The sequence below is a fragment of the Engraulis encrasicolus genome, chromosome 3, assembly GCF_034702125.1.
Source record: "Engraulis encrasicolus isolate BLACKSEA-1 chromosome 3, IST_EnEncr_1.0, whole genome shotgun sequence".
In the NCBI taxonomy this organism is placed as follows: domain Eukaryota; kingdom Metazoa; phylum Chordata; class Actinopteri; order Clupeiformes; family Engraulidae; genus Engraulis; species Engraulis encrasicolus.
The window spans coordinates 47998958-48026683 of record NC_085859.1 but is presented as its reverse complement, the minus strand read 5'-3'; the positions used below and the strand labels follow the sequence as shown (position 1 = coordinate 48026683).

The window sequence follows — 27726 nt, the reverse complement described above, 5'->3', positions numbered from 1 at the left end:
AAGGTAGCAGTGTCTCCACTTGAATTCATGCCTTTTTGAAAGTAGCAGTAGCCCTTTTTTTAAATAAAGCACGTTCATACCGACTCCTTAAGAAGTTTAGGCTGGAGGGCCGTCTGAGAAAACTGGACCCCTTCAGCCCCAGTCCCATATGTTTGTCTTGGCAGCGCAGCAGTGTCTGCCTGGCCCTGGCTGATGCCTTGGATATTAACCTGATGGAGCACAGCAGCAGCCCCATGGTCCCTTTCAGGGAGCCAACTATTAAAGGAACGACAGGCGCAGTTCAGTCGCTAGGACTTACGCTGCCACCTGCGATTGTCCCCTGCCTGCACATGGCCTTTTGCCCCAGGGGGACACAGGACAACATCACAGTCAGGGTGGTCACTCTGCGAAATCATAACATACAACACTAACTGTACTATGAAGATACTTTTCATAGTGAAGAAACCCGTTTTCATTTGCTTTGCTCCTTGTCTGTTTTGGGTCTTTCATTGCCAACTCACTGGCGAAGGTTAGACAAGATTTCACTTGTCTTGTCAGAGCCAGGCAAATATGTTGGAAACAAAAACAAACACACACATTTGGTCTCTTACATGTAGAAGGCGGTCGTTACGGCAGAAAAAAAGGCCTGTTGCCATTAGCCATGTGCTAAACAAAGCTGTTGGTCTGCAAATGCAGCTTGGGAAACTGAGTGGCTAGCTATTTGTATTAGCTGACAACGTTGATCACATAATGCACAGTGCGGATAAAGCAGACACTACAAAGACATACTGTACTTATTAAAACATGAGTAAGTTAGGTATTTTATCAACTTTCCTGATTTAAGCTCACATTTAAGAGTGGAGGCGGTGTACTGTAGGCCTATAGTTCAGCATTAGGCTCAAAACCCATCTTACGTAATGTTGTATTGCTCCATCAGGAATTACATGTTATTATGCAGGGGGAGGTTTTGTGATATTGACTAAACACGGAGCAATTGCTGTAATTCCCAATTTCCAATGTTCTCCTCTCATTGTGTCTGTGCCTGAGATCATGTTACATTTTCTTGAGATGGTAATTCCTCCTGGGAATATGTCAGTAAGTGGAAAGCTGAAAGATTTGAGATGCTTAAGAGCCACTCGGTGAACGGTGCCTGAGGATTATAGTGGAAGGTGAATGAAGTAAGAGTGTGGGTGATTAATCTCAGGCATTGACTTGAATAGCATTGCTCTCAGGCTTCTTTTGAGTCGCTCAGTTAAAACCTGTGCCACCCTGATAGGAAATGCAGCCATTAATCTCAAGGGGTGACGGCTCCTGGATGAAGGAGTGTGTGTGTGTGTGTGTGTGTGTGTGTGTGTGTGTGTGTGTGTGTGTGTGTGTGTGTGTGTGTGTTTGTGTGTGTGTGTGTGTGTGTGCCTGCCTGCCTGCCTGCCTGCCTGCCTGCCTGTCTGTCTGGCTGGCTGTCTGTCTGGCTGGCTGGCTGTCTGTCTGTCTGTCTGTCTGTCTGGCTGGCTGGCTGGCTGGCTGGCTGGCTGTCTGGCTGTTTGTCTGTCTGTCTGCCTGTGTGTATCTGTCTGTGTATATCTGTCTGTGATTCTCACTCATTGCACTACATATTCTGCCTCCTCCCAACATCAGAAGAAAAGAGTCTTTGATAAATGCAAACTTGATTATGGAAAAAAATGCAGGTTGGTGTTTTAGTGGATTTGCTGTATGTAGGGTGGCTGACATTTGGAAATGAGATTAAATGAGCTGAAATTGATTATGAGAGTGAGGGTGAAGTTATTTTATTCCAAGTTATTTTATTCATGAAGAAAAGTGCCTGGCGAGCGACTGCGCTGGCCGTCAGGGACTTTTAGAGGCATTGTCTGCTCCCAAATGTCTGTTCTTGTCAGCCAACCATTGTCTTTGCTGAAGGACGTCCCAAGGTGCAATCTTCGCCCACACGAAATGTGGAGTTCACTGAATGCATTGGCCCACTGCTGTCAGAGGACAATGTGTTGAATTCTCATTTCCCACTTTTGCACAGCAACTAGTCCTCATTTTGGTCAATTACATATTTGCTGGCGCCTCACTGCACTGCACTGAAGCTCTCTCCTCTGGCGTTGTTCTCCTACAGGCTCAGAAGTTTATTCTCTCTGGTGCTTGGAGATACAGTGCTGAGAAACAGACTGCGAAATGACAGCAGTCCATAACATTAATCTCCCCATCTCCCCAAGTGTCAGAGATTTTGAAGTGTCCTTTATCATTTCACAAAAGATGATGATAGCGGTGGTGCTTAAGGCTCTTTGTCTTGAATATAAGCTGTGGATAAAAATCAGGGTTTTCTCAGCAAGATGTGCCCTTTTTTTCGCTATCGTCCTCCACTTTTCAAAATCTGGAGATGTCATCTATTTTTCCTGTCAGTTAAAGAGAGATAAGCCAGGCAGACGCTTCCCTTGAGCTCCTTGGCTGAACCTAGTGTCCTTTGTGAAATTTACCCTGGTCCTTGTGGGTCAGACAGCCTCCAAGCCCTTGTGCATCTCTCCGCTCAGCTTCGTGACCTCACACAAGGGTCAGGCTGTGAAATTACAATGAATTTTGCATTCAAGTTATTCTGGTCAACCTACTGTATAAACAATTCTTCTTGGTACGGAGAATTCATATTCAATGAAAAAAGAGCACTACCCGTACGTCATTGAAAATGGCCATCTAATTTATTACAGGTCTGTCTTGCAAACCCTGTTGATCCCGCTTCTAAAAACTGTCTGTCAAGGGTTTATTGACCAGGCCAAACTCTTGTCTATGAGCTTGGTTTGACCGCCAGGTTAACAATATCAGTAAAATGACAGCTAAACAGGAAAGAGACTTAATATGTGTGGTGCTTGTCACAACTGTATATGCTCTATGTCAGAGAGGTTCCCAAACTTTTACCCGACCCCATTTTGAACCCCCTTTTGGAATATTTTTGCGACCTCCCCACCCACCATAGTCATAACCTAGCAATGAATTTCTAGCAATATTAAAGTACAAACTATTAATGGAAAATCTATCAATATTAATGGACAAATAAATTGCCTAGGAATCCACAGGACAGAATTTTTAACCATACAAGTGAATACTGTTACTAACCAAATTGTGGAATTATGTTACTTGTTAACTGTTATCATGTGGATTTCCTGTTTTTATGTGATGTCCCTTTTGTCTGTGACTACCCTTCGGAACTTCTGCGACCCCCCTAGGGGTCCCGACCCCCCAGTTTGGGAACCACTGGTGTATGTGGTCACCAGGCTGAAGTATGGAGGTGTGCATAAGAATGAATGACTGTATTCAAATGATAGTTCACAAATGGTATGCAATCATAAGTTGCGCAGTTATATATTCATAGACTGAGCTCGTTGGCGACCTTCAAGTTGATTTTTAGATGAAAGATTGATCATTTAATAGCAATGCACTTGACATTTGGCAAAACAATGAGACACGCTTCGAGGTAATGTTAACAAGATATTCATAGATATTTCAGGGCCAAACCTTTTTGAATATCCACATTACAAATGAAGGGAGGTGGGTGGACATAGAGGCTGGAAGAGAGAGAGAAGGAAAGAAAGAGTACTGTAGCCGTGAGCCATGTGCCCTGTGGGAAGTCAGAAACATTGTGCAAGACCTGTCAGGAGTGAAACAAGTGCACACACACACGCACGCACGCATGCACGCACGCACGCACGCACACACACACACACACACACACACACACACACACACACACACACACACACACACACACACACACACACACACACACACACACACACACACACACACACACACACACACACACACACACACACACACACACAGAGCCTCTGAAGCACAGTGGATGGCAGTGAGGGCCAGTGGAGGTATGACGAGGAGGGCTGAGGAAGCTGGAGAGGAGTGGAGTGGAGCACATTCCAGCAGCCTTCTGAGAGGCAGGTCTGTGTACAGGAGGCCTGCGCTGGGGCTGGAACTGGGGAGGCTGGGGCTGGGGCTGGGGCTGGGGCTGGGGAGTGGGGGGCTGGAGCTGGGGAGTCAGGGGCTGGAGCTGGAGCTGGAGCTAGGGCTGGGCCTGGGGAGGTAGGGGCTGGGGCTGGGGAGGCTGAGGCTGGAGCTGGGGAGGTAGGGGCTGGGGCTGGGGAGGCAGGGGCTGGAGCTGGGCCTGGGGAGGTAGGGGCTGGGGCTGGGGAGGTAGGGGCCGGAGCTGGGGCTGGAGAGGTAGGGTCTTGGGAGGTAGGGGCTGGAGCTGGAGCTGGGGCTGGGGCTGCAAGGGCTGGAGCTGGAGCTGGAGCTGGGGCTGGAGCTGGGGCTGGAGCTGGGGAGGCAGGGGCTGGGGAGTCAGGGGCTGGAGCTGGGGTTTGGGGAGGTAGGGGCTGGGGCTTGGACTGAGAAACTGAGGGGCTTTTTCAAGAACGTCCGACTCAACAGGCTAGATACACACATGCATACATATGCACGCACGCGTGAACACACACACACACACACACACACACACACACACACACACACACACACACACACACACACACACACACACACACACACACACACACACACACACACACACACACACATGCTTTTGAGTATGTGTGTGCACTGTGCACTCAACACACATGCACACACCTACGAACACATACACTACCGTTGTATACAAATAGTTTGTCTCAGCCTCTACAGTCTCTCTCTCTCTCTCTCTCTCTCTCACACACACACACACACACACACACACACACACACACACACACACACACACACACACACACACACACAGACACAGACACAGACACAGACACACACACACACACACAGACACAGACACAGGGAAAGCTGGAGAGAGGGAGCGCACAAGAGAGTATGTTCATGCATATACAGGAGCAGTTAACACATCCACTCTCGCAGACGCATTATGCGGGCACACATGGACACGCGCCGCTGCAGTACACAGCAGCACAGAGGCTGAAAGATTCATGAACATGCAAATGTAGAGGGGCATACATCAGTGACGGATAAGGCCCTCCATCAAGTCAGTTTAAAATGCACACTGAAATGGCATATGGTCGTACACCTGCCAGATGCATTTATAGTACACACAAAGTTCACATAGAGTAAATGCTTTCTGTTGTACAGCCGCACGCACACACACGCACGCATGCACGTACGCACGCACAGACACACACACACACACGCACGCATGCACGCAGGCACGCACACACACACACACACACACACACACACACACACACACACACACACAGAGGCGCACACACACACACACACACACACACACACACACACACACACACACACACACACACACACACACACACACACACACACACACACACACACACACACACACACACAGAGGCGCACAGACACACCCATAAGTAAACACATAACACATGCATGGAGAGGTTCTGTTTGCCCGATAATTTGTAGAGAAAAATGCACATCCATTATTGGGGTTCAGTTCCTGGTCAATGCATTTACGTCTATCGGTAGCAATCAGTGGCGGAACAACTGCACACAGGGCCCCAGGGCAAAACACGTCTAGGGGCCCCCATACGGCCTGCCAAGGTCACAATAGGGCCCCCATCACCAATGCTAGAGTGCCCTGGGCCCCGGGAAAATGCCCTGTTTGCACACCCTATAAGTCCGCCCCTTGGGGCAATTACTATACGCTGATGTGGGTAATTACTTTATCTCCCCACGTCAGCGAAGACTGCATGCTGCTTAGTGTCATCATACCCCCCTGAGAAACAGATCTACCAAAACATTCAAGATAACACCGAACAAATGATAAATGGATAGATAATTGTGTCATAATTGCCTGAAGCATCCAAAGAAGGGGTTGAAAGTTTGTTTTACATGCATGGCTAATGTGCTTTAGCATTAACATGTTGTTCTGGAGCACAGGGAGGACTCCACAAGGCACTGCACTATGGCAGAGGAGTCAGGTGTCACGTCCTCTCCGTTGGAAATGATTATGCAAATTATTTCAGGTGTGTTTCAAGCAATCATTGCAGGATTCAGAGGAGATTGCTTGTTTGTAGAAAATGTCAGACAATTAGACAGGGTTATTTTTGTAGCTTGTTTCTTCGACTGATAAGGGAAGGAGTGTTGTTACAGGGGAAAAAACAATTTCAGCAAATATTTCCCTATTACAATGATTGCTACTCCAACCATTTTTATCCTTATTACATGATAACCTCTTTAGCACATCAACAAACATGAGCCAAATGTAGTAATTTGCATGGTAATCATTTGCATGGTTCATTTTGAAACGGAGCGTAATCATTTTAACACTTCTAACGGCTCTGTCTTTTTTTGTAAAGCATCTCATTCTGACAGCTGAAAAGTTGTCAGTGATGGATGGCGTTAACCAATTGCATTTGAACTCTGCCAGGGGGTCAGCCAAGGCCTTGGCCCCAACAGAGGCTACTATTTGCTCCATAATTACCCTAGCGAGCCCTCTCTCCCGCGGTGGCCTTTCAGCTGTGTTGGCACTGGTTTTAGTCAAAAATCAATGGGGGCTTCCATGGATGGGGTGTTCCATCTTTACCAGGTGCAGTGCTAGAAGAGCTGACTTTACTCTAAGCAATGTCGTAACCCCTTAACCCGTTGAGATACAGTGTTATACATTTGCCGTTACCAGAACGGCAATGACTAAGTCGTAGTGCACTACTAAAGACCCTGTGTTATATCGCAGTATTGTAGTACTATGGTAGTATCTTTTCAATGACTGCTACAGCGTGTCACTGGAGGTACGGAGTGCATTTAGGGGCTACTGCACATCGTTCAGTTGAAAGCTGATTTCAGTGACTATAACAGTGTAACGCTGGTATAGTCACTGAAAAGCCTATACTTACCATAGTACTACACCACTATGACAGTACATCGTAATACATTACCACTTGGTCATGGACATTCTGGTAACAGATAATTTATAACAGGGGCCCTGTCTCACTCGGAAGGAAGCCATTGCTTTAAACTGAAGTGTTAAAAGAGCTAATTTTAAGCTATGTCTGTCTTGTGAGCTCCAAAAAGATGCCATGGCATTTTAGCTCATTCTGCCGTTCCTCGTCGACTCTTCCCACCATGACCTGGATGAATGAGGTCTTCACAGACTCTTAGGAATGCTCTACTGGCAACATTGCAGCTGTTGTTGTTTCTCCTACTTCGTACTATCTGGCCAACCATACAAGAGTAAGTGTGCAGGGCCAATACCACCAGGCTAAGGGGCAGCTTCTATCCACTGGCCATAAGGATGCTTAACTGCCATTTAATGCCATAGATTAGAGCTATCTGGATTCTTCTTCTCTTCTCTTCTCTTCTCTTCTCTTCTCTTCTCTTCTCTTCTCTTCTCTTCTCTTCTCTTCTCTTCTCTTCTCTTCTCTTCTCTTCTCTTCTCTTCTCTTCTCTTCTCTTCTCTTTTTTTACGTAATACCTCCGCCTTTTCCCTACCTTTTTTCTGTGTAAGACTTTTTGGGACTTTCTTGAGCCCAAAACCTTTCATTACCCATGGATTCAATTTTATGATATTAAATTATCTAATATCTTTATGGAGCCATACAATTCTTTGTTTTGTGTAAAACTTCAGACTTGTTGCATATTTGGCAGGCTCAACCTGGCAGTGTTTATTTGCAGCTAAATGTATGTTTCCGCCTGCCTACAAGCAAATAAGCAAATCCACATTCTGACAGGTTGTGACAATTGACAGGTTGTCATGTGAATGAACTATGTGATTAGAAGTGGCCCAGAGACACTGGACCTCAAATTAACACTGCAGGCAGCATTCCACTAGCTTTTCAGCTGCTCTTAGCACTTCACCTTCAAAACTACCGGCACATGTACTCAATATTTCCAGAAAAACAAACAAATATGCCCGGCTCCTCCCGAGGTTCCTCTAGCCTTTTTACTGTTTTTGCTCAGAATGTGTTTGTTTTCGCTCACTGTGTTATCATCTCAGGTGCTTATTACCCCACTCTTCAAAGCTTTCTGTTCACTGTAAATGTGAGCAAGGCTGCTCCACACGTGTAATAATAATAATAACGGTACACCTTCCTGTGCTGGGAGCCTTATGACAAGCATGAACAGAGAGAGGACATACGTCTGTGATGTCTGTCTGGCAGTGTTATCAGCTTGTATTCCCTCATGTGCAGCTAATAAAGGGCAGATACATGTATCAGTAGAAGTGAGTAGATAGACTGTTTACTCTAAAGGTGCACTGTGTAGGATGGTGTCCAGAATAGGTATTGCAACTGGGCTGTTCATTCAAACTGGGCTGCCTGTTGTCAAATTTGATATTTTCATTAATATTTGATAAATAATAATGTAATACTTATTGTAAGTTACTAGTGGACCCAAGTACAGTTAATTTTGCAGCTAAAAATATTTCTGGAAATTCAAAATAGCAGACATGGAGAAGATCCACCTTTTCATGTATGAAAAATGCCGCTTTCCCACTAAAAGGTGCACATGACATAATATTGCACATCAGGATGGCGCACCTTTTGTGAATGATCAATTAAAAGAACAGCAAACATCATACAGACTGATGTGTAAATTAGGTTCTTGCAAGATTCAGTGGGGTCCTTTTTGAAGACCACGTGAAGAGCCCTAAGAACAAATAAGATGGACAAAACATGATACAATGAAGTTAAGCAGAATGAAATGCACAAACTCTGTGTTTTCACTTCCACCACATTAAATTCAAATTCAAATTTCTTTATTAGAGGATAGCCTCTTGAGATAAAAATCTCGTTTTCGAGAGGGTCCTCATTACATCTCAGCTTAAGAGTGGCACATAAAGGGTATGTTTTAGATGCACCTTGTATATGCTAATTTGCATTTAGGCTCGGTATTGTATGCTATGAGGATTTGGGCGGGAGCCTATTTGCATGTTTTCCCCCAGTGTGCTTTGTGTACCGGTAGATAAGGCCCTTTCAGCGTATTGGCAAAAGACAAACATACGGAACAAACAACTTCCTGCTATCTTCCTTTTCAAAGGCCATAGCCCAATTTGCATTTCCTTGGTAGATAGTGTTTGCGTTTGTTCATCATTCATTTGCATACATTTTAAAACATGCAGACCTTTACCAAATCTGGCCCTTAGCAAGGTGGCAGCCATTGCTGTTGTGGTTGTGCGAATACATTGTGCTGATGTTGTGTTGTTGTTGTTGTTGTTTACTGCAGGCGGGCATGATTCGCACGGACGCAGATGAATACTTCATTGAGCCTCTGGAGCGGGGAGCGCAGGAGCACGAGGAGAGAGGAAGGGTGCACGTGGTCTACAGGAGGTCGGCCGTGCGCCAGGCTCCCTCCGACATCTCTGTCGACTACCAGCTAGACGGTAGGCTGCTTCTCCTGACACCACAATAAGTGTTTGCTTTTCATCCTTCTATCCATTTGATGAAAAGAATGGTCGTTGCACACTCAGAACTTCATGCAGTTATATTTAATAAGACCTATTTAATAAGAAAGTCTTAAGATGACCCTGATGAAGGCGTAAGCCGAAACGTTGGTCTTATTAAATATAACTGCATGAAGTTCTGAGTGTGTGACGACCATTCTTTTCATCAAGTTGAGTCTACAATTGTCCGCCGTACGCACCTCACAGGATGTGCATTTACTGAAAGCCCAAGATCAACCTTCTATCCAGTAATTTCAGTGCTTCATCCACTTGAAACAGGGCGAAAAAAGCTCTTCTCCTCCTTTGCCTACTTTTCTTTTTCCCCATACCACACTAAGAAGCTTTTTCAACCTTGAAAGGATGTTGTTTGAAAGTTTTGAATGGTGAATGACTCAACAACGTTCCCCTCCATATAGGCTGTAATGGTGATAATGTTTTGAGGAGATGTGTCTTTGAGTGACCCTTTGTAGTTCTCTACATGTATGAGAATGTGCTTCTAACCTTGAAAGTGGCAGAAGATGAAAACCACTTACGTAAATTGCTAAATTAACGCACAGTGGATGTGCACTTTCCCATAGCTTGTGAACAGCAATGCTTTTTTATAAGTTGCAGCAGTAAGTTACATGACGTCATTGCACCATATCAAAAGCTTTTACCCAACACAACTTAGAGTACAATAGAGACAAAAACGTGAAGACCCTTTTCTTCCAGAGGTTTTCAGAAGGTCTGATGACGTACATGCTGAAGATTCAGTTTGGAAATTAAGACTTGAAGTGATACTGTCCCATTTTTTTAAGTAAGCTTATTTTATGCCTCCCCTTGAGTTATATTATCAGGGTTTACCGTTCTCCTGTACTTTCAACCATTCTCTGGGTATGGCAGTGCAACTTTTACCTCCAAGCTAGCAGTTAACATTGAGTCCTATGAGACCCGCGGCTAACTTGTTTCATAGGACTCAATGTTAACTGCTAGCTTGGAGGTAAAATTTGCACTGCCATACCCAGAGAACGATTGAAAGTAAAGGAGAACGGTAAAACCCTATTATTTAACTCAAGGATAGATATTAAGACTTAAGATATAAAGGATGGATATTAAGACTTTGTCATACTCCACATGCTCTTGCAGAGTGATATCTTTTTTTTTTCGAGTAGAAGTCAAGATGGGAGACATCCATGACATTAGAAGATATTGTTATACTTAATTTCTACATATCTGCCCCATTTTCACCAAAGCAGCTTATTCTACTCTGCAGGAACCATCAAAGGTTATTGCCAAATCACCTGCTTCAAATTCAAATCTCCGACTTACTTTCCAATACCAGACCCTCCTTTATTGAAGGGCTTCAGCCAGAGGAGAAAGAAGACCCTGGAGATGGAAACTGGTAATGTAGAACCTGGTGGGATGTTGGAACGGCTTAGCATCAAAAATGAAAGCCGTGTCTTCTCATCGCTGACGTCACAAAACCCTTTCATGAGATTTTTCACAATTTGTTTTTAATATCCCTTTTCAACAAACGCCATCTCGCCGCCCCTGATGGTTGTAATAATATTAGATGGAGTCTGCAGTAATAAGTGGCTGGCCCTTAGCTGGCCCGGCTGTCTGTCTTGCGCAGGGCTGGACTGTGTGGGAGAACTTTGGGGTTAAAGGGGCCCCTCATTATTAGTGTTGCAGAACGGACTCACTGGTGGGCCCCCCACCCCCATGGACCCCTATTTTAAGAGTTTTTTTTACATTTCTGAAAATAGGGGCCCGCGAAGGTGCAGGGCCCACCGGGAAATGCCCGGTATGCCAGATGGCCAGTCCAGCCCTGGTCTTGCGGGCTGGCTGGCTGGCTGGCTGGCTGGCTGGCTGGCTGGATAGAGGGAGAGAGAGAGGGGGAGGCCTGCCCCTGGAGAGAGAGAGGTCTCCGATGAGTCTGATCCATGTAGGTGGGCCGGATCCCAGAGGGTATTGGCTCCCGCTCAAGACATTCTCACGCGACTCCACCACGCCAGGCTCCAGGCCCCAGGGCCAGGGCCCCTCCCTGGGCACAGCATCAACATCAGGCTAAACAAAATATAAATGACACCATTTCCCAGTCAGATCTGACCTGTGTTTGTGTGTGTGTGTGTGTGTGTGTGTGTGTGTGTGTGTGTGTGTGTGTGTGTGTGTGTGTGTGTGTGTGTGTGTGTGTGTGTGTGTGTGTGTGTGTGCGTGTGTGTGTGTGTGTGTGTGCGTGCGTGTATGTGTCATGCGTGTGTGTGTGTGTGTGTGTGTGTGTGTGTGTATGTGTGCCGTACTTGCGCGCATGTGTGCCGTGTCTGTGTATGTGTGTGTGTGTGTGTGTGGCATTCTGTGTGTGTGAGTTGTCAAGTGTGTTGCTGACGTTGTCATCGGGGGCCATTCGGTAATTGCATCAGAACAGTGGGAGACGACTTGGGGGCGGTGGAGGTCCCTTTGTCACTCCAGCCCGCCTTTCAAGATACCCCCCCACCATTTATTCACTTGGTGCTCTAAAGACACAAGTGCTTGTGCGCTTCTACTAGTTCCCAAGGCAACCTGGTGCCGTGCCATTGTTCCCCCCCCCCAGGTGGGGAGTGGAGAGCGCCCAGGAGATGCGAGGAGGGAATTATTACGCCGACGCTCCCGGTTGCTTGGGAATGCTCAGCCGCCTTCGACTGTGCCGCGGGGAACACGGAACGCCGTCCATTAACCAGCATGCGCGGCACACACCCCCACATTCCCCCACCACTCCCTTCAGTCCCACCCAGGGCCGCTGACAGCTTTGGCCGGGCCCAGGACAAAGTCATCTGAAAGGGCCCCCTACCAAATGCATACAATGTAATGGGGACCAATTATGGGCCCCCTGTACCCCTGGGCCAGGGGCAACATACCCCTTTGTCCCCCTCTGTCGGCAGGCCTGGTCCCACCCACCCACCGCTGTCCTGACTCCCAGGACCACCTGAGTGGCAGCCATGTTCACACCTCTATAGAGCCGCCCTATATGTAACAATGGGCATTTCTCAAAACCTAGTGCAGTGCACTTCCAAGTGTATAAGCCTAATCAGTCACATCCAGTGATTGGATATTCCCTAGAGTTCACCAAAGAGTATCCAATCACTGGGCGTGACTAATTAGGCTGATACACTTGGAAGTACACTGCACTAGGTTTTGAGAAATGCCCATTGTCTTGTCTTCCCCAAGGCGTTCTTCGCCTTGCCTGTAGCAGTCTTTTTTTCCAGCAGCCATTTTGTGAGACATAATGTCAGTTAATAAGGTCTAGGACTTTAAGCTTCCAGTATACAGTACATATAGCTACATATCATAGGCATGAAAACAGCTCCTCTGCTGAAATGTTGTTGGGGCTGGGGCTTTGGCTGGCTGGGTCTTTGGTTTTGGCTTTGGCTGGTGGCTGGCTGCTGGGGCTGGGGCTGAGGCTGGAGCTGGGGCTGGAGCTGGAGCTTTGACTGCTTTCTTCGTCTGGCTGTGTGTATTGCCGGCTAGTGGGATGATGAGCCAAAAGAGTCCCTGAAAGAGGCATTCAGTCAGCGGGCCCAGCGAGCTTGCAGCCCGTCCGCGCCTCACTCCGCGCTCCTGCCCGCCGTTCCCAACCGTGTGTTAGTTGAACGCCGTCCATTTGCCTCGGGTCAGACTCCCGGAACAACCTCCGGCCCACCTGCACCCCCCGCCCCCCCGCTTGCCCCAGACAGTGCTGCCAGAGAGCCATTTCTTGGTATGTGCCTTTGCATAGACACGGGCTGCCAAGCAAAGCAGGCAGGTGTGGAGAGGAGGGGAGGGGAGTGGGAGTGTGTGTGGGGGGGGCTTTGAGCCAGGGGAGCAAAGAGAGGTAGAGAGGGAGGGGAGGGAAGGGGAGGGGATGGGGGGAGCGGGGGCGTAAAGGTTCACACAGGAGGGACGGGTCAAGTCTCGGGCGGCTCAGCTGGTCGGCTTGTTGCTGTGTCTTGCTGCTGTGCGACACACCTCAGCGGGTGACCATAACTGTTCCATTAACGTAAGTAAGCGTGTCATTGCTTGCACGCTGTGTCTAAACGTCACGCCATTTGTACTCACTTTGCTTTCGTTCTTTAAGAGTTGTTAGGCTGTTTCAAAGGGCCTTTGTTGTTTCGCTGCTAGACACGGAGTACTAGACCCAGGCAAATAAGCAGCACCTTTTTCACCCCGGCCCAGCCCCTAAGCATACATTTTAGCCAATAATGACCGCAGTTTGGTCCTCTTTCTCCTGTACAACTTAAATAATCCTCGCAGCGCTTTTTTTTGCCCAGCAGTTGATCCTCCTCTGTGATTTTGAACTCTTCTCAAAGCAAACTTTCTCGCTGGGGATTGCACAGGTTGGAGTGGTGATAATCAGTGAAGCGCTACTCCCACATACCCTTCCCCTAACAGACACGCACGCACACACACACACACACACACACACACACACACACACACACACACACACACACACACACACACACACACACACACACACACACACACAGAGAGTCATGGATACACACAAACACACACATATTGTACACAGATAAGAGTAGTACACACACACACACACACACACACACACACACACACACACACACACACACACACACACACACACACACACACACACACACACACACACACACACACACACACACACACTGACACACACACAGCTGTGCTATTTTGACAACCTCTGCATATCCACTGTCTGACCAGTGTGTTTATACAGATTTTGGCAGTGCTTGTGTGTGCACTTCTGTGTATACAATATGTGTGTGTGTGTGTGTGTGTGTGTGTGTGTGTGTGTGTGTGTGTGTGTGTGTGTGTGTGTGTGTGTGTGTGTGTGTGTGTGTGTGTGTGTGTGTGTGGTGAAATGTAGTGCAGAGCAGCGTAGTTGCCCCCGACATAGCTATGCCCCGCTTGCAGCGTTGACATTTACACGTGCACGTTTACGCGTACATGCTTATATATTATGTACAGTCGCATAATCAACACGCCACACTTCACTTGTGCATCCGCCCCGTCCAGTACAGATGATGGAGGAGGAGGAGGTGGAGGAGTAGGAGGATGAGGAGGAGGTGGAGGAGGAAGAGCAGGAGGAGGAGGAGGAGGAGGAGGAGGAGGAATAGGACAGGAGGAGGAGGAGGAGGAGGAGGAGGACAGGAGGAGGAGGAGGAGGAGGAGGAGGAGGAGGAGGTGGAGGAGGAGGACAGGAGGAGGAGGACAGGAGGAGGAGGACAGGAGGAGGAGGAGGAGGAGGAGGAGGAGGAGGAGAAGGAGGAGGAAGAGGAGTTGGGGGAGGAAGAGGAGGAGGGGGAGGAAGAGGAGGAGGAGGTGTAGGACAGGAGGAGGAGGAGGAGGAGGTGGAGGAGGAGGACAGGAGGAGTAGGAGGAGGAGGTGGAGGAGTGTTGTTGATGTTGATGTTTGACCCGCTTGGCTGGATAGACAGATGCTGACGCGGAAGCCAATTATGCAGCAATCTGATGGCACGGTGGACCATCACAGTAAACAACAGATCATGGGAGACACTACAGTGGCTCAACACTTGTCGGTCTTAGTGACTCGTATGCACAGTACTGTACACATCAGTGGTTCCCACACTTTTTTACTGGGACCTTATTTTGGACGTATGTAAGAATGTTTTCACGACACCATGACACAACATGATTAATTAGGATTTCAGTTTGTATCCGAAAAGTCCATTTGGATTATTTTTTCTCTAAACATCCAGTACGTCTGTGCCCCCCTAGGGTTCCATACCCCCAGTTTGGGAGCCAGTGCTGTACATGCAGATATGTCTTTTCCTGTGTGTCTCCGTGTGTATGTCTGTGTGTCTGAGGGGTGGGGGAGATGGAGAGTATCCCGTTCACTATGTGGTGTGTAAATCCATGTGGATAAAAGGGGGATTGGACGGGGATTTTTGTTAGGTGGGGAAGTTTTGGATGGAGCCTACTACTACAGTGCAGCAGAAGAAAATGAAAGTTACAGATGTAGCTTTCATAGTAGTTCCTTTCTTTGTCAAACACAGGAGTAGTTGGCTTTCAAAGTAATTCCTTTCTTTGTACACATAGGAACCGTTGGTAATGCAGCTTCACAACAAGGTGCTGACTTCCCCCACTGTGCTCATCGCTCACAATAACAGGCGGCAGTGTAGAGCTGGCCCAAACAGTAAATACATTTTATGGGAGGAGCGTTTGGGGGTGCTGCTCCGCTCCCATCACAACAAATCATAAATTCGGACAGTTCATTTATAGAGAAGAGAGCCCTCACCCCTCGGCAGGGAACACGATCACTGCCCACCCCATCCTAATCCTCGCCCCCCCCCTCCCTCGCCCATCCTTCCCTCTTTGGCAGGTCATAAAGTCTTTGGGCTACAGATACCATCAGGTCTCTGATATTCTCGTTTGGTGTACATTGCTGTGTGCACAGATACCCCAGCACGTTATCTCGGATATGGGGGTTGGGGGGCATGAGGAGCAGGGGAGGAGGGGAGGAGGGAGTTGTATGTGTATGGCCTGGGCTATCGGCCAGGGCTTGTGTGAAAGAAGAAGCAATTCATCATCGCTGCTTCTGATAGCGTCTGGCTTTCCCCATAGATTGTGGTCTGCAACAGAATAATACTTACCGCAAACCCAATACTGCACCCAAGTCCACATTGTTGTATAGGTAGTAACAAAAGGGATCTGTCTTGTTCAAAGCCCCAAAGGTGCGACATGAAAAAGAAAGCTAGTAATTGTAGCAGAGCGAGTGTAGGAGAATAGCTTTGAATGGCGAGACGCCTCTACAAATTCCATTGGAACGGTGGCCAGGAAACCATTGCAGCTTTTGGTATCTGGGGAGCGGGCCCAGCAGAAAAGATCTTGAATGCAGGGATGGAAAAAATCAGTGATTTATATTTGTCACACAGCTGTGTTGGGCCCTGGCAGGACCCCGTCGTCTGCCACGCCAAAGGAGAATCTGGTGTCGCTGGCAAGAATGAGAAATATGCAAAGCAGAGAAGAAAACAGAGGGACAAAAAACAAATTCAGAGGAGGAAATGGAGAACATTCATGCAGAGAAAATGGACTCTCGCAAAACACACAATATTAGTTACGCATTTTTTAAAGTCAGGAGTGTGAAGCGTGACCTGTGTGACAGCTCATCTAACTTAAGACCAAGGCGTTCATCTCCACTAAGCTGCTTATCAGTGTTAACAGAACAGTAATGGCTTCACCTGAGAGAGAAAAATAAATCAATACTTACGTACTTCAGGGGTGGAGTTATAGGGGGCGAGCAGGGCATTTGTCCCTGGGCCCAGGGCCCTCCTGTATTAGATGTGGAGGCCCTATTGTTACCTTGGCAGGCCATATGGGGGGCCCTATCAGTGTCTTGCCCTGGGGCACTGTATGTAATTGTTCCGCCACTGACTTACTTAGTGACATTTTTCTGTAGTGCATTGCTTCTACCACTCCCCCTAACTCATCTGTGTTTAGGAGATAGCCGACGATCATCCTTCTAGTTGGGATGGCTGTCAAGGCTGTACCAGCGTTGACATTTTGCTGGCGAGTGGTCTGTTCTTGTTCGTGTGTGTGTGTGTGTGTGTGTGTGTGTGTGTGTGTGTGTGTGTGTGTGTGTGTGTGTGTGTGTGTGTGTGCGTGCGTGTGTGTGTGTTCCTGTGTGTGCCTGTGTGTGTGCATGCCTGTCTGTGTGTGCTTGTTGTTGCTCGATTTTGTGAGAGCTCAATCTTGTACTGTCTCTTTTGATGCTACCAATTTATTGTGGTTTGTTAGACCTATAGGCTCTCCGTCTGAAGAGCAAAAGATACACCTCTCAAAGGAGAAGTGAGGTTTTGTGTGTGTAGGTGTGTGTGTGTGGGTGTGCGAAAATTGCTATGGGTCAGACAGGAGCCAAAGGTGCCATGTACAGTGTATGTGCCCCACTGCAATACTGTCATGTTATTTTTAGCTTTCTATAGCCACCAAATAAATTGCCCCATACAGACAAGAAAAAAAGCTCTATAGGTCTTTCATGTGATAATGAGGTAAAAATGACAAAATTGTCAAGGGTACGCAATTATTGTAGGGTCTGTTTAACACATAGAAACCGCTAGGCATAGGCTGGCTGGGCATGTAGGGCGCCTGAAATTTTGGGGGCACCAAAGTAATACCCAAAACTTCCATTTGCAGTTAGTATTATATTTCATTCTTGGGCACCCAGTGTACTGTATGTGCTGTCTGTAAGTAGATCTGTGTTATGTCATACTGTATGTACATGTTTGACACTATGTTTACTGATGTCAATTTCGAAGTGAACACACAAAGAAAAACGTATGTGTAGGTTACAGTACGTGCTCACCTAAATTGACTAGAACCGGCCCTGTGGCTGTGCAACATTCTTACTAGAGCGTGGCTCGGGCCGGTTTTTTCTGTCCGAGCCCGGCCCTCAGCCGACAGAAAAGTGATCAACCACGACCCGAGCCCGAGACTAATTAAAATGTTAGTGTCCGAACCCGTCCGAAGCCCGAGACCACTGTAATAACAACAGAACCTGTGCGCAAGCAATATTTTCTATGTGGCCTCCTTCATACTCAAAATAGCACGTGATAAATAGCCAGGATAGGGATGAGGCAATTTGCTGTAGCCTAATTTAGTTACGCACGCATAGTAAGTATAAACACATGCATACATGTGACAGCGCACCTTATGTTTCTTTCGGTTAGACCAGAGATGTTGGGTGCTGTAATCAAATGCATGGGAGGGGCGTGAGAGGATAAGAAAGGCGAAAACTAACGAATGCGGTTTGGATGCAGTCAGCGCGGCTATGGACGCATTTGTTACGCTACTGTTAGTGCAAATAAATCCCCGCGAGCCGGTGAAGATGCCACTCCTTGTCGTTAAGAAGGATGGGCTATAAGTTCACCCCGAAGAACAGTAGCCTGTTCGGCCCTCCAAGAGAATGTCATTTCCCTGATGTCCATGCGGAATAAAATCAGGAAAGGTTGCACGCGCATAGTTACAACTGTAGGCTACAGTAAAAGTGACAAGAATTAAGAACCTACGTGAAGGACATGAAATGTCACAGCGGACAAAGTAGTAACAGGAAACCTCTTCGCCCCTACCTTAGGCAACTCCACGTAGCGTGTGCGTCTTCTTTAATCCATATTATGCTCCTTGCTACCCCTTGCTGGAAATGTAATCCTTGGCGAGCAATGCAGTGACAAACTTCGTCATTTTATGTTCAACATTTAAGACAGCACCGAAGGCATGCTAAAACATGGCCTACACTAGGCCTACAACAAAATACCACGCGTTCACTGACAACTGTATTTGGCGCTTATTAAGAAAGCAAGTTGACTCGGCATTCCTGCTCGGCTGACTGGGAGTGAGCGTCCATGTTGCCACTGGTAACTGGCGCGTGCATACAGCCAATAATAATCACTCGCACGAGTAGCCTACCAACATTTGCATTTATGCATATTCAATTACTTATTTTTTAATCACAAAACTGCTGTTTGCATGAACTGAAACGTTTCCTCTGATTGCTACAATTTTCACAATGTCTGTTTGGTTCAAGCCCGAGCCCGACCCGAGTCCGACAGATATTCTATTTTTTTTGTCCGAGTCCGACCCGGCCCGTCGGGTTCCGACCCGGCCCGTCGGGCTTCGGTCGGGTTGCCATGCTCTGATTCTTACCGCACAAACACACCAGAAGAGACAAAAGCTACAAGAGTTGCTGAATTGTTTTCATTGGGCGACACGAGCGATAATAGCGTCAGAGTATGATCGGTAAAAGCAGAACGCAAGCATTCCGACATTCCAGCTGCCGCCGAACCGCAACTACAAGCTGTCGCTCGCGCTGCTGAAATTGCCTCTTGTCGCCCAAATCCCTTTTGTCTTTTCTGTGGCCAGCTCCTCCATACAAAGTCAATTACTTCCGTTGCCATTGTTGCTCTAGTCACTTTTGTTGTGTTTGTGCGGTTAGGTCTGCTGTGTGCTCTTTTTTGAGAGAGAAAGAAGTGTGCACTGAAGCATCATGATTTTTAAGGTTTATTGATGTATGATGTATGATTGATTGATCATACAACATTTAGACATACCAGGGTAGAGGACCTGACAGTACCTTTGTACGGTGCAGCCAAAAGCATGACAAGGGCCAGGAACATTTCAGTAGATCCTCTTACTGTATGTCGACGTGAAATGTGGCTGTCACAACAAGCTTGTAGAAGGAGCTTGGTTTTGGTAATAAGCACGTAGACAAGTCCTTAGATGCAGATGCAGCATGACGCCATGCCAATCAAATGATTTGGTTTACTATGAACAGAACTTAGACTAATCAGACCAAGGATTCTGATTATATTCATTTTTTTCCTGCATCAGAGACATGTGCCTATCCTCACTGGAAAGGCTATGTTATGCAATGTTATAGGAAATATGATATGAAACCCCCCAAACAGAAGTACCTTATGTAAAACAACATTAGACATTAGTTTCACAAAACAAATAGTCTTTTCAGGTGACCTTCCGGTGACCTTCACTGGTTGGGGTTGTTTGTGGTTACAGTAAGCTGGTAAGTGCTGGGGGACGCTGACACTATGCATAACCTTCATGTTTTATTGGTGCCTGTTTTTTTTTTCAACGGAAAGAAGCCTCGGTTGGACTGCCTTGAGCCCAAAATCCAGTGCATTGTCACAGTCGGTGTGGCCAGAGCCAGGCTAATCCTGATGCACTGTGACTAAAAGTGTCTCCCTGCTGTTCAGGGGGGACGAGGATAGCACACACACAAACGCACACGCACACACACACACACGCACACACACATGCACACGCACACACACATGCACACGCACACACACATGCACACATGCACACACACACACACACACACACGCACACACACATGCACACGCACACGCACACACACACACACACACACATGCACACACGTGCACACAAATAAACACACACACACACACACACACACACACGCACGCACGCACGCACGCACGCACGCACGCGCGCACGCACGCACGCACACATGTACACCCTGCTGTAGCAAAAGGCATTGTGAGGCAGAGAGGACAGGGCAGCCTCCTGTGCCAGGGCTGAGTGCTTTGGCGTGGGCTCCTCAAGCGTACTACTCTGCTGCCCATGGAGTGAGTCTAGTCAACCCAAACCACCAGCGGGGCGCCCTGACTCATCCAGAGGCACCCTGAGGACCGGGATATTTGTTTTTGTTTATGTGTGTGTGTGTGTGTGTGTGTGTGTGTGTGTGTGTGTGTGTGTGTGTGTGTGTGTGTGTGTGTGTGTGTGTGTGTGTGTGTGTGTGTGTGTGTGTGTGTGTGTGTGCACGCGTGCGTGCATGCCTGCGTTTGTGTGCATGGTCTGTGGTGTGATATTTCTCACGCTACCCATGTCTCTGTCGTCAGCACACAGACACACCACACACCACAAAAGAAAGACAAATTCCCTTCTACTCTGGCATTCAAGTTTTTCCACTTTCCACCGTTCATTTCACAATTAGTCATCGCTGTTTCATTTTATTATGGCTGAAATGTTATTTTCTAAGGCTTGATGCCCTATCTGTGCTGGGCTTGGTTTTTGACTGCATGATGTCAGTCCGACACCTGAGTACTTGATCATTGCATAATTGGAAACAGTTGCGTGACTGTGCTAGCTGCCTTAGCTGCCTCTGTGCCTAGCTGTCCTCCGCTGTTCATTTCACCGTAAGTCATTGGGTTTTAATTTTATTATGGTTGAAAACTGATTTTCTTCAGGCTTGATGCACTATCTATGCCGGGCTTGATTTGACCATTTACCATTTGCATCGTATCAGTCCAGCACCTGTGTCCTAAAGCGTTATCTAATTGAAAACAGTTGGCTGGCTGACTGTGCAGTTGGCGGCCTAGCTGCCTCTCTGCCCTCCACAGATGTGGCCAGTGAAAGGCATCCAACATGGCTGCCGCTCAACATCGCACTTCCATGATTTATGGCGGATGCCTTTAGCCCAGAGGCCCGGATAAGATCACCCACCCTCGCCTCAGCTTCCAGACCCGGCAATACGAGATGAGGACGTCTGTGCATGTGCAGCACGTGTGATGGCGGCACGTACGTAATATTAAGACACGAGACGCGCCATCAGGAACAGAAGAGCAATGTGCCTTTCTACTTAAAAAGCAGTTGTGTAATGACATACCAGAATCATAAGGCAGGCACCCATAGTTTTTCCATAGTGCTGTGCTGCTGTTTCTGCTGTGTGAAACAGTCAAGGACTGGGCTGGGTGGGATGAATTCTTTCCGTGGAAGCGTGTTGCGATTATCCCCTTCCCTAAAAAAAAAAATCAGCCCCTGCCTTCTTGGGGCTCTGGAGAGCAGAGACAGCCTTGAAGACCCTCTGGACACCATTGTGTGCTCTGCTCTGGTAGCTGGTGGCAGGGCTGCTGACAACTTTTGGTCAGGCTCAGGACAAAGACATCTGAAAGCCCCCCCACCCAATACATTCAATTTTATGAACACCCAATTCTGCGCCCTGGGCCAGGACAACTGACCCCTGAATCTGCGCCCTTTCACTAGCAGCAGAGTCCACGGAGTCCACGTTCCATTGAATCACCCCGTTACAATCCCATCTGGCACTGGGACAGGAAGTGCTTTATTACCTTCCCTCAATGCCCTGCTTCTTTTTCTTCTTCTTCTTCTTCTTCTTCTTCTTCTTCTTCTTCTTCTTCTTCTTCTTCTTCTTCTTCTTCTTCTTCTTCTTCTTCTTCTTCTTCTTCTTCTTCTTCTTTCTCTTCTCCTTCTATTTCTTCGTCTTCCTCCTCTCCTTCTTCTTCTTCTTCTTCTTCTTCTTCTTCTTCTTCTTCTTCTTCTTCTTCTTCTTCTATTTATTAGTCTTCCTCCTCTCCTCCTCCTCCTCCTCCTCCTTCTTCTTCTTCTTCTTCTTCTTCTTCTTCTTCTTCTTCTTCTTCTTCTTCTTCTTCTTCTTCTTCTTCCCTGTCTGTGTGCTGCCCGTGGGGCTCTGGACAGTGAAAGAGGGAAAAAGAGAGCAGGGTGCTGGAGAAGATTCCTCAAATTCTTGGCTGTGTTCATGATGTCATCACAGCAGACTGTTTTATTGGATACTGCAGGAGCTGAAACCAAAGTGCTGCGATATTCTCTCTGCTGCTGCAGCTGTTAGTCAATATATGGACTGAACTGATCTTCTTTATAAGGTTCATAAATCGGGAGTTTATGGCTAAACAAGGCATACGGTAACAACATCACATTTTACGTATCATACCATACAGTATTTTTAGGTACATTCAAACCTCTTTTAAAAAAACAATTAACAAAAAGACAAAACAATTATGTGAGTAAGCAATCAGAAGAGTCACAATCATATACTGTGTCTCAGATGGTGCACTTGTGCACTTCGGGCAGTATGTTTTGGTGTGTAATTAATATGTCATACGCAGTAAACATGAACACTGAAGTGCATAAGGGCACCATTTGAGATTCAGCAACAGTGTGGAGCTAAGAAGTGCTTATATAATGTTTACTTATAAAATCAGAAGAAATATCCAACTTTTTAATTGTCATTCTTTGAGGTTCTTTTTTATATTGACCAGGCCCATAAAGTCATTTAATATGGGCATATGACACAGGATTCTGCAGCTAGCTACGTTGGAGTTATTTTCTCTTTATCTTTATCAGTTTTATCTTGGGTGCTCTCTTTCCTATTCATTGCCTCTACCTCTGTGTCTAAATGTTCACTGCTTCACATACCGCTGGAGGCTGGGTGATTGCGGCACTGTTGTGCTAGACCGAATCTCTTTTGTGCATATTAAAGTGAGCGATAAAACAGAGTTGATGGATGGCTTCCTGAAAGTGCCTTTGAAAGTGCCTTTTTCAGAGCAAATGATTTTCACTCCCCCCCAAAAAAGCCCTTCCCCATTTGTCAAATCAAATTATAAAAAAGAACCTTGCCCTCAGCTAAATGTTTGTCTTTTTTATGAGCAGAAGTGTCTGCATGGTATATTACAGGAAGCCTCCAAGTGCTTAAAAAGACATAAAAATCTGCATGTAATCCTTTGCACTTGCTTGTTGGTGTAATAAACCGGCGATATGCATCAGAGAGAGAATTCTAGAAGGACCTGAGCCATGGGATTTCCTTTTGTCTCCCGGGAACACATGTTTGTCACACATGCTTCACGTCAAAAGATGCTTCTCCGTTTGACATAAGGAGGCAGATACCCTCGTCTGTCACGGCGTAGCCCCTCTTCTGTGTGTTTTTATTAAAATCAGGAGGGAGCTCTCTCTGGTGCAATTTTATGAGGTATTGCGCGAGCCTCTCTCTCGCCTGGCATTCACTTTAGGCAAATGTTCAGACCTTCACTGCGTTTTTCTGTCAATGTGAGCACATCTGTTTCGTGTAGACAGTGAGGTGTCTGGAGCAGAATGGCTGTACTCTTGGTTATATATATATGAGAGAGAGAGAGAGAGAGAGAGAGAGAGAGAGAGAGAGAGAGAGAGAGAGAGAGAGAGAGAGAGAGAGAGAGAAAGCGAGAAAGCGAGAGCCAGACAGACAGACAGACAGAGAGACAGTGTATGTGTTTTTGCATGTTATGTGAGAGGTAAAAAGAGAGAGGGAGAGAGCGAGCCTGTGTGTGTGCGTGTGCTTGTGCGTGTGCGTGTGCATGTGTGCTTTTGGTTATATGGGACAGTGCACAGATGGAACTGTTTACATCAGCTCTTGCCGCTCACTGTGTGTGTGTGTGCACGCGCGTGTGCTTGTGTGATGGGGTGCTGAGCACTGTGGTTTCTCTCAGGACTGCCAAACTTCATATTTTAACCTTGTCTGGACGTGTGGATATGACCAACTCGCTAGCAGACAGCAGACGCGGATAGAGTGTACTGTAGCTAGACCGTATAGTGGCCTTGTCTTGCTCTACCCCAAGGCTCTTGGTCTAAACACCTGCTTCTGACTGGCCCTAGAGAGATGAGGCTTAAGAAAGAAAGAAAGAAAGAAAGAAAGAAAGAAGGGAGGAAATAGACTAATAAAGAGACAGAAAGACAGAAAAAAAGAAAGAAAGAAAGAGAGAGAGAGAGAGAGAGAGAGAGAGAGAGAGAGAGAGAGAGAGAGAGAGAGAGAGGGATGGGTGATTGTGTTTTCATGATGAACCCATATAGTGAATGAGGTGAGGATGATTGAGACATGCCATTCTTGTATGCAGGCCACACCCTTCATAATGACGCCTTACAGCAGAGGTTCCCAAACCTTTTCTGCTTAGTCTCCCTTCTGCACCTAAAAATATTTTCGCCATCATATAGAATATTTTGTCCATTAACATTGCTAAATTCTAATTTAGGAAAGATAAATACATGTATAGCTGCAGAAGTGAATACTGTTACCGTACAAACCAATTTTTAGAATTATGTTATGTTTCCCAATTTTAATGAGAATCCCCTCTGTCTGTGACCCCCCTGCAGCACCTCTGCGACCCCCGTGCGGTCGCGACCCGTAGTTTGGGAACCCATGGCTTACAGGTTGCTATACTTAACTACATGTTGATTTGTCAGCTTGACATCACATGTAAAGCGCCATAAAAATAGACTCTTTGTGTTGTGCCGGGTTGTGACTCTTTGTTGTGTGTTGTGTTGCTGTGTTTTGTTTGTTCATTTTTGTTTTCGCTCCTTTTATAAGCTCTCTGTCTAACCCAGGAGAGAGGACCTCAGAGGCTTTGGCGCAGATGTGTCGCCATCCTTTTTTATTTTTCTCATCTTTTTCACATTTATTTATTTATATCTTGGTACAAAAGGTGTCCCTCTTGCTCTCTCTCTCTCTGTCTGCTGTTACCTTGGAGACTAAACATCAGGCTTCAAGCGGTACACCCCCCCACCCCCGCTTTCCCTCCTGTATTTTCCATGAATGTGATAAGATAGGATCGGAGAGACCAATAGTCTATGGTATCATCTGGAGAAGGAAGGCCGCTAGTTGACTTGACAGCTGTGTACATAGCTACACAAAGCGCATAAACAAGTCTTATCTACGCCGAAGTGCTCAGTAGCTCAAGTTGAGCAGTCTCCCCTCACATAGAGCGAGCCAGAAGTCTCGGCAGGGAAATAAGTCAGACGATATTTTATTGTCTAGACAGTGTCCAAACACTGGGCTTATTTCATCTTCCATCGACAGTGCCATGTGGTTTCCTACCGGTGCAGGTTTTTCATTGCGGACAATTCTTGACATTATCTCCCAGTGATGGTGTCAGACTTCCGCGGATGCAGAATGTCAAGTCAATGTTGTTTCCAGTCCAGCTTGAAATCGACTTTTCATTGACCCCTCTGCTGAATGCCCTAAATACTCAATGGTTTTGATGGTTCAGGCTTCTGAATAATTCATTAGGCTGCTAGATGTCGTGGCCATTGGCAAGGTCTGTCGAGTGGGCGAACTTGATTTCACTGCAGAGAACAGCTGGTGCCTTGAGAGACGGTGATGTGTAAGCAGAATTTAACTAGCGTACCGCTGTCTTGCCGTAGGCTCACGTTGTACCTACAGCACAATGGGTGCTGTGCCTAGTCAAAACCAATTATGCGAAAGAATAGCAGGACTCAAAGCATGTATACAATACTGTTCGACATAACCTATCTGTTAGACCCATATCAAAATCAATCAAATATTGTGTACTGCGTACTGTCTTGAAATATTTACTGTTCACAGTAGTGTGGCTGTTGATATTTATTTGTTCTGGGTTGAGATGGGGTGTCTAAGTTTGCATGAGGAGGTGTTGAGTTTGTGTGTGTGTGTGTGTGTGTGTGTGTGTGTGTGTGTGTGTGTGTGTGTGTGTGTGTGTGTGTGTGTGTGTGTGTGTGTGTGTGTGTGTGTGTGTGTGTGTGTGTGTGTGTGTGTGCGTGCGTGCGTGCATGCGTGGGTGTGATACCCCTTTTTTATGAAACAATGCAACATCTCGTCACGCTCCATTGACTTGACAGCATTGGACAACATGGGAAAAGCACTTGTGTGTGTTCAGCACTGTACGTGCCTTGTGCTCTGTCCTTAGATGACCAGATGATCAAAGTCGACTATTGCATCCCAAGGGCTTATCCTCGAGAATAATTATGAACCCCTAGATCCTCTATATTGATCCATGCATGATGAATGCATGATTCTTATAGGAATGGAGCTGGTCGATCGATGCATCACTAAGTTACTGTATGCTGTTTTTGTCTCCGGTACTTTTGATTACTACCAGAAAAGGCTGTGAGTGAAGAGTTTGTGTGTGTGTTTGGGTCTGTTTAGTGGCGACAGGAGCACATGAGCTCAGGTTTAACAAGCGTCAGCCTCTGGATCCCTCCCCATAGCGGCTAGCCTGTAAGTACGTAAAAGAGAGAGAGAGAGAGAGAGAGAGAGAGAGAGAGAGAGAGTGTGAGAGAGAGAGAGCAGACTTTACTTTTGCAAACTCAGCTCTCCTCACCCCCCCCCCCCTCTCCCCATTTACAAGTGTGACCGCTGTGTGTCTATATTAATGCCTCTGTCGGCCCCTCTGGCATTGTAATTTTGTCTGCACTGTATGTGAAGGCGTGAGTTAGTCCTATAATGTGGCAAGAATTTGTTGTAGTAAATGCAAAGTGCCTAGCGCAGCTTTTTTTTTTTTAGTTCCGTGTGTTGCTCCCAATAAGCTAAGCCCTGCTAATTTTCTACCCGGCGGGGGTGATGGAAAATTAGCCTTGGTCATCAAAGTTTTAATTGTGAGCTGAACTTTTATGTGCAAGGAACTGGGGCAACGTCATAACAGAACACAGAAGAGGGAAAGCGGTAGCGGCAAAATCAAGTCCATTTGTGTGGGAGGGGGAGTCACTAGGTCTGGAATGTTGATGTTAGACACTACCACATTGGGCCCAAGACAAAACAGGGTTTTTCTTTAAAAAAAAAAATCTTCACAATGGGGTGGGGGTGTGGGGTGTGTGTGTGTGTGTGTGTGTGTGTGTGGGGGGGGGGGGTAGGGTAGCTGTGTGTATCAGTATCTGTGTGTATTTTTTCACGACATTTTTATTTGCACTTGTGAGAATCATGGTGTTCACACTTAACACGGCCTTTGCACAAGTTTGCTGAGATCCATCACAGCACATGGAGTGATGCATATTGCATTGCAGATTCAGCCTGTCAGACAGCCAGAGGGGGTCTGGCACTGAGGCAGTGATCTCTGAATTACAGCTGGAGGACATTTGTTTGTGGTTTCTTTTACAGTCCATCTAAATGTAATGATATAGTATAATGTTATATACTTACATTACCTCTTACCCTGTACTTGTTTTTTATGGTGTAACAAAGTAGACTAACAAAGCATATAACAACCTCTAACTCTACAGTATTTCCTTACACTGTATCATAACTT

At 46.6% G+C, this 27726-nt stretch overlaps 1 protein-coding gene across 2 annotated transcripts in view; it reads left to right on the top strand.

The window, feature by feature from the left end:
* The window catches only part of adamts3 (ADAM metallopeptidase with thrombospondin type 1 motif, 3), a 110195-nt gene that overhangs the window by 13388 nt on the left and 69081 nt on the right, over positions 1–27726 (top strand). For both annotated transcript variants that reach the window (XM_063195558.1, XM_063195556.1), the window contains exon 4: positions 9184–9340. In XM_063195558.1, the coding sequence (XP_063051628.1) occupies positions 9184–9340 (157 nt within the window). The remainder of the gene's footprint in view (positions 1–9183; positions 9341–27726) is intronic.